The sequence below is a fragment of the Clupea harengus genome, chromosome 1 (genome assembly GCF_900700415.2).
Source record: "Clupea harengus chromosome 1, Ch_v2.0.2, whole genome shotgun sequence".
NCBI classification, from domain to species: domain Eukaryota; kingdom Metazoa; phylum Chordata; class Actinopteri; order Clupeiformes; family Clupeidae; genus Clupea; species Clupea harengus.
In genome coordinates, this window is record NC_045152.1 from 2,385,032 (window position 1) to 2,392,495 (window position 7,464).

The window sequence follows — 7,464 nt, forward strand, 5'->3', positions numbered from 1 at the left end:
ACGTCACCATGACCACTGAGTGTAAAATCCATCTTTCTCAAACTCACAAAAGAACACGATCCTGTTTCCTAACAGCTAGATAATCTGGCCTAAGGTGGACGAGAGAGTTCCCACCACACCGTAGGGACATAGGGTTGGCCTTTATGTATGGAGGTTTGAGGAAGTGTGTGTGTGTGTGTGTGTGTGTGTGTGTGTGTTTGTCAACATGAAAAATAAAGACTAATGAAGTTATTCCATCATTAATCTGTAAGGTTGAGTTTTGTATCTGGTAAGTAGGGAGGTAGGGTCAACAGAAGAAAAACATAATTGCTTTTCAACCCAACATCATATTTGTATGTGTGTTTGTGTGTGCATTTGTGTGTGTGTGTGTGTTGTCTAATTGGGATACCTTCACGCCCAGGCTGCTGATATATGGTGTGTGTGCCCACGTGGAGTTGATTCGCGAGGGCTTGTGTGTGTGTGTGTGTGTGTGTGTGTGTGTTTCTCTGTGGATGTGCGTGGTGAGAACCTTTAACCTGACAGTGGAGTGTGTGTATAGAACATGCTGCAGTGAAGGGATAAAGCAGGAGAAGTTTGGTTCAGCTGAAACATCTCAGCTCCCGTTACACCATTCAGCTCCACCATTGTTGTTTATCCAGCATATGCTCAGTGACAACATCACAGTGGTCTCACAATTACAGATCAAGCACTAAAACCATAACTACAGGTATAAATGAACACTATGTGCTGAAATGTTATGTATTATCTTATTTACAAAGACCAGGAATTATTTTGTATAAAAAAGGTGATCTAATGATGTGATGTGTTATTGAACATAAAATAATGCAGAAAATGTGGTAACCTGGGATATGTAGTGTATGTACTGTAAAAACAGTTGATGTCAGAAGAGAGTATATCATAAATGACAAGAGAAAAGTGGGATATTTTTATATCTTTTCTTTTTATTGCAAACAATATAATACAAAAGATAAGCTTCTTTAAGACATTGGTATGTTCGTACCTAGGAAACATAGACTCAGCTGGATTAAAAGATGTCAACATGAATTCTAGAATATGGAATAAGGAAAGGAACAACACCTCTTTGAAAAAATATACGAATAAAAGCATTCTGGTGATATTACAAAGAATATAACCGTTTCAAATGTTCAACTCTGCCCCTGTTTCCAACAGTCTTTAACTCTGGTTAGAATGAAAAATAACAACTTCCAGTTTTTTGTCTCTCTTTTGATCAAGTTTTTATAACAATTAGAAGAATCTGTACACAGCTAGATAATCAATTAGAAAATATTTTAAATGGAATCATTTACAAATGATAAATAAAGGAGATGGTTTTCAAAGTTCGTACCACAATTTAACAGAAAAAAACTGCTGCAAACTTGTTTTACATCTTGGTTAGTTATACGGATAAGAATTAAAAGATAGGAAGGCAAAAATAGTTATTAATTCTTTTCAAATAAAATTAATACTAATGAATAAATTAAAGATGTTAAGACTGGCAGTAAGGAAGTAAGGAACTCCACTGAGCCTAACAGAGGGGTCAAGGGTCACTTCCTGTGGCTCCTTAAGAAAGGAAGTGAGAGGCGGGTCTGGGCTGTGCACACACTTGAGGCTCGGATTGTGTGCACATGTGTGTAGATATGTGTGTGTATGTCTCTCTCTCTGTGTGTGTGTGTGTGTGTGTGTGTGTGTGTGTGTGTGTGTGTGTGTGTGTGCGCATGTTGGCTGAGCAGGCACACGTGGCATCAAGGCAATGCTCTCCCCCTCTCTCTCCAAAAATGCAGAGACAAATGGAGTTTGGGCAAAACTCCATGGCACTGTGGCATGCTGGTTAGGCTGGTGGTGTCTGCTATGGTGCTGCACTGGGCACTAGAAGTAGAGCCACCTCTCTCTCTCTCTCTCTCTCTCTCTCTGCCGTTACATCACAGCAAATTGCCATTGGCAAACTGACATTAACTTTGCTCTATAAGAATCAATCAAATATATACACAGAGCCAAAGCACGTGTGTGCTGGCACAGGAATTGTGCCTCCGTAAGGACCCAAACCAAATATTGGAAAATGACACTTAAATAAACACGGCTCATCCACTGCTCTAAGAAACACTTTTAAAAAATGACATTGTAAGATGCTAGGAATTGCTTCGAGATTGTACAACCCAATTTCCAGAACATACAGTTCAGTATAGACTGATGGACCTGCTGCTGGGGCCATTTTAAAGGCCCAATCTACAGCTGGAGTTGACAGGTGGAGTCTTTTGTTTCCTCCAGTCTTTACCTAAGTGAGAAAAAAGGGCCAAAGAGGATTCCACTTACGGCGGCTTTTCCCCTCTGTGTTAAAGTAGAAAAACAACAAACTGCTGAAACAACGACAAAAAAAAAATATATAAGATCATGACACATACACAGTACATACTAAATATTTATCATGAAATATGTCCTCACAGAGGATTTTCTTTTTAAAAATAACAAAGTCAGATGAGTTTCTTTTCGTTATATCTAAAAAAAATATATAACAACAACTCCGCTCGTTAAGGAAGGCACAATTGGGAGCCATTTCATTGTGTTCAGTACTTTTTTTTTCAAAACACCTTATTGTTTGCTTTCTTTCGAATGTCTGTTTTTGTTTTCGGCTTGCTTGTCTGTGAGAGTGTCTCTCTGGCTGAGGTGAGTGCTGAAGTTCAGCTTGTGCGGTGAGCTCTCTCATTCTTTCTCTCTCTATTTTTCTCTATCTCTCTCTCTCTCTCTCTCTCTCTCTCTGCGTCCTCTTTCTCAGGGCCGGGAGAGCTGGGTGTAGACGGGCTGCTGCTCCCACTGCTGTGTCTGGGGAACGGAGGGCACTCCGGTGGTGTCGGCGATGGGAGTGTAGAGTGGCCTCTGGCTGGGGTTCATGTAGCTGAAGCCGGGGTAGAGGCCGGAGCCCTGGCCTCCGGCAGCCGTGTGGCTGTAGTAGGAGCTGGCGCCGCCCTGGTGGTCGGAGTAGTCGTACTGGGCACGGGAGATGGTTGGGTAGCCCGCGGCGGCGGCAGCGGCAGCGGTGTAGTGCTGGAGGCTGAAGGAGCCGTAGGCCCCCGGCTGTGGAGGGGAGCCCTGCTGGTCACTGTAGTGGCCGGGGCTCATCTGCTCTGTCTTGATCTGAGCCGGACGCTGCTCTGACGCACTGGACAGTGTGGTGAGGGAGTGGCCCGTTTGGCCCTGCTGCCCTGCCTGCTGCTTGGCCAGCCAGCTCTGCCCACCGCTGCCTGACACGACCTGGGCGCCTGATGGACCGTAGCCGTAACTCTGGGAGCTGCCGTTAGCCATGGCCATGCCCGCTTGGCTGTGGGACGGCAGGTACTGGTTGAACTCTTCGACGTCAAAGTCGATGTTAGGGATGATGTCGCTGTTGAGCAGACCAATGTCCACATCCCCGAAAATGTTGTGCTGGCGGGCAGATGCCTCGTTTATGGGGCGACTCTCTCGCTTCAGCTCACCTTTAGAGGAGGGCTGGTCTGTCTTAGGGGTGGTAGGAGGCGTGGGTGGGCCCTGAGACTGACCTGTAGAGAGAGAGAGAGAGAGAAAGCAATGAGTTAACTCCACTGTGCACATGACATTGTTGACGCAAGGTAGGCTAATAAAGATATCCTTTGAAATTAAGAAAGCAGAGATAAGATTTGCAAGCGGCTGGCCGTGTGGTGCCATTATATAATGCGTTCCCAAGAGCTTTTCAGAAGATAAGTAGGCTGGGCAGACAGGTGGGAATATTTGCATGACGGCTCATAAAGCACTAATGATTTACAGGTCGATTTTTGGTATGATTCGGAAAGTAGCAAAAACGCGATTCAATTGCGGATGATGAGGGAATGTAATTTCAAACCACAAGATGTGTTGCAACATATTTCTCATTACCAGTTCTATTTAGTTATTTAGTAAAGTTTAAGATCAATTGCATGAATGGACTGGCTTACCCGAATGATCGCTAGGAGAATGCACTTCGCCTATGCTGGAGGCGGGGGAGTCGGCTTGTAGCGCTTTGAAGATGGCAGTGGGAGAGATGTGAGTCTGCTCGCCGTCCTCGGACTCGCTCTGGCCGTTCTTCACAGACTTACGTCTGCGCGGTTGGTACTTGTAGTCGGGGTGATCTTTCTTGTGTTGAACCCTCAGTCGCTCAGCTTCTTCCACAAAAGGGCGTTTCTCTAGTTCGTTGAGCAGCCTATAACAAGTAAATTACATATTTAATATTTTGTAACCAATTTTCACGAACAAGAATGACAACATTAATAAACAACGACAATAATGACAATAATGATAATAATAGTAATAATAGTAATACTCCTACTACTAATAATAAACGGTTAACATAATGATCAAATGAGCGGTTCAAATTATTAAAACTCCAATGAATCTGCAATATAGCCTATAACTGCATAAACACAATGGCATAAATATGCGATTCAGTGTCATCAAAAGTTCTTTCTACCTTTCAAAAGTTCTTTCCACCTAACAATTAAAACTACTACATACATAAACACGTGAATTCGTCTGACACTGATGCTCTAGTAACATAAATGGGTTTATGTAGTCTAATGTAACCTATCAAACTGTGTAGCAGCAGAAATAATTTTCTGCTTAACAATGTTTCTGTGCTGTCACGTCTGCAGAAGTGGACAAGGACGCGCGGAAGGGAGCCATGCTTACCTCCAAAGTTTGCCCAGCGTCTTGCTCAATTCGGCGTTGTGGAGGTGCGGATACTGGTCAGCTAGCTTCCTGCGAGCAGCTTGCGCCCACACCATAAACGCGTTCATGGGTCTCTTAACGTGGGGCTTAGACTTGCTGGAGCCGTTCACTCGAACTGGCATGGGCACCAATGTCCAGTCGTAGCCTTTCAACACCTGCGAGACGGCATCTCGGATACAGACAGGGAATTTCTCCTCCTCCTCTTTCGGAAATTCTCTGAGAGACCCATCCGGCCCCAGAATGTGGTTCTCGGATGGTCTTGTGTTTTCGGTGTCAGAACTCGATCCTGATGGGCAAGGGGAGCCTGCGGAGTCCACGGACATGCTCGGACTTGGGGCGTCAGAGAGACACTTCTCCTGTTCGTCTGTCATGTTAAGGTACGGGTCGAGTAGATTCATGCGAATACGCCAACGGAAAAATAAATACAAATTCTAAAATCCTCTGCAAGGAACCTGCGAGAAGCTTTTTGCTGGCACCTCGGAACGGGTCTGTAGCCGCAGAGTTTCAATCAATCCAGTTAAAAGTTTTAAAAAAGCAAAAAAAAAATCTTTTTGAGATCCCTTTCAAGCGACGTTTCTTCAAAGTCCTTTTCCGTGCGACTGAAAACCAACGATGTGTTTTGCGGATATATCAATGGCCATGTAGCTGAGCTGTCAGATCAATATATTTGCTCTAAAGTGACTGTCATTGCTGTCTTCATGTCTTAGTTGCCAGAAGGAGTGATAAACTCGTAGCGCGAAGGGCACCCTTTTAAAGCAGGATGCAAACCAGGCAAGACGCTATTGGTCAAGGACATGAGGAGGCGTGGGCCTTTCTCTAATTTCAGCATCTCATTACCGCGACAATCAGCAGAAATACATAATTATACAAAGAAATTGTCACCAAATTGTGGTAAAGTGATGAGTATTTTACCAAGATGAGTTTAATCCCTTGCTTACCATATATTGTCAAGTCCAATACCAATTGTGTCTACCTGTTGCGTCCCTCTTTTCCTTAAGGGGATTTCGTGTAACCAAACTGAAATCACTGACCACATTTTGCGCTTGTCTATGGTTCAATACAACTGTCAAAACGTGTTTGAGGATAAAAACTGTTGTAATCATGTGAGACAAACCATCCTGTTGACACAAATAGACGAGTAGCCTAGTTGAAGCAACACTTCAACAGCTGTGTAAACGGGGAATTTATTATTTCAACCAAAGGAAACCTTTACGACAATAGGAAATCTGTGACAAAAGGGATATATGAATTAAACAGAGTAGCCTAATTTACTTTCATAACCAAAATATCGTGTACATTTTTGTCAACTATTAGTATTTTTCCTGTTAACGTTGAACTATAAGTTCAACTCATTCAACAGATTCTAGAGTTAGGTTCAATCAATCCAAAGCAATGGCTTTTGAAGGGTGTTGAGATGGCACACAGATATTTAGATGTTATCCGACTGTCTACAGATTGTCTGATTTTGGAGTAATTCATCCTGTATCCTCAAAGGTTTGGAACCTAGATCTTGGTTGGTGAGATTCGCAATTTCAATGCGAAAGTTAATGTAGACGTTGTGGTGGATAGGGGGCGCTAGAACCACAAGAACACCCTTGCAAACATTCTTTCGCGGAATAAACACTGCCGCTGGCAAGGACAGTCACAACCACCCGCTCCGGCCTTAAACTACGGATAATGTTTAGGTTGTTTGGTGCCGCTGATCGAAGATTTTTTTCCCACATAAATCGCGGCTATCTCTGACCCTCGATTTGAATGAAATCTTTGAATGGTGTTTGTGTATTGTTTTCACCTTAGATGTATTTAGGCATCTCTCTCTCTCTCTCTCTCTCTCTCTCTCTCTCCCTCTCTCTCTCTCTCTCCCTCTCTTTCTCTCCTTCGTCTCATACTTTTATTCTTAATGTGTCTTATCTTATGATTTATCAGTATATTTCGCGTATATTCTCAGTATATTATAACACGTAGACCTATAACTAATATCTAATATCATAGGCAATTAATGTAGGCTCTGTCTGTGTGTGTATGTGTGTGTGTGTGTGTGTGTGTGTGTGTGTGTGGGGGTGTGTGTGCATTATTGTTAGATAGATAGAGAGATAAATAGGACATTTATGATGATAGGTTTTATTATTATTTTTATTATTATTGTTCTTGTTGTTGTTGTTGTTTATGTTAGGCCTACTAACCGGCCAGCGGAGTACCTTGTGCTATCTCTCCTGTAAGCAGGCTACCACACACGTCTCCAGCCGAAAGGTGTACCTCGTTGGGTGTGTTCCAGCGCCTTTTCACGCTAGCACAAAGAATACTTTGTACAGGAAAGTCGCAAACTCTAACGGTGCATCAGCCAAACCAATCAGAAACGTACACCAGCAGCCTAGACATCAGTAAAAGTTAAGATCAAATAGCCTATTATATTAATTATATTAGATTTCAGTTATCCACTTTGATACACTTCGTAGTGTTTGTTACGCACTGGTCATTTGAAAATGTTTAATATTGTTGCATATGCATAATACTGATAACCGATTATACGTTTTTGTGAAGGCCAGGTTAGGTTGCTCATTTTTATCATTAATGGCATAAATATAGGGCCTAAAAAGGAAAGGTTAATCACAATACAAGAGGAATACGAAGGTAAGAATAAAGGAAAGAAAGAAGCAAGAAGACGGAGCGAGTTGAATGACAATCATCTGAATATATTTGTTTTCCTAAACTGGAAATATTAGGTGGTGCAGCGAAGCCGGGCATGGCTTGTGT

The 7,464-nt window shown here is 42.8% G+C and overlaps 1 protein-coding gene across 1 annotated transcript; it reads right to left on the reverse strand.

Annotated features, from left to right (window-relative positions):
• Positions 1 to 921: 921 nt before the first annotated feature.
• Positions 922 to 5,456, reverse strand: LOC105908961 (transcription factor Sox-9-like). The gene is made up of 3 exons (XM_012837535.3): positions 4,672 to 5,456; positions 3,942 to 4,186; positions 922 to 3,530 (listed from the first exon to the last, which is right to left on the reverse strand). The coding sequence occupies exons 1-3, from the start codon at positions 5,106 to 5,108 to the stop codon at positions 2,767 to 2,769; spliced, it is 1,446 nt and encodes a 481-aa protein (XP_012692989.2). The 5' UTR covers positions 5,109 to 5,456; the 3' UTR covers positions 922 to 2,766.
• Between the last annotated feature and the right edge of the window lie 2,008 nt (positions 5,457 to 7,464).

What these genes read in the sequence shown, in the direction of transcription:
- LOC105908961 (XM_012837535.3), bottom strand. Translation starts at nt 5,108, where the DNA reads ATGAATCTACTCGACCCGTACCTTAACATGACAGACGAACAGGAGAAG. An exon ending in ACGCTGGGCAAACTTTGGAG is followed by an intron (nt 4,187 to 4,671) that starts GTAAGCATGGCT and finishes TACTTGTTATAG; the next exon opens with GCTGCTCAACGAACTAGAGA. An exon ending in TTCTCCTAGCGATCATTCGG is followed by an intron (nt 3,531 to 3,941) that starts GTAAGCCAGTCC and finishes CTCTCTCTACAG; the next exon opens with GTCAGTCTCAGGGCCCACCC.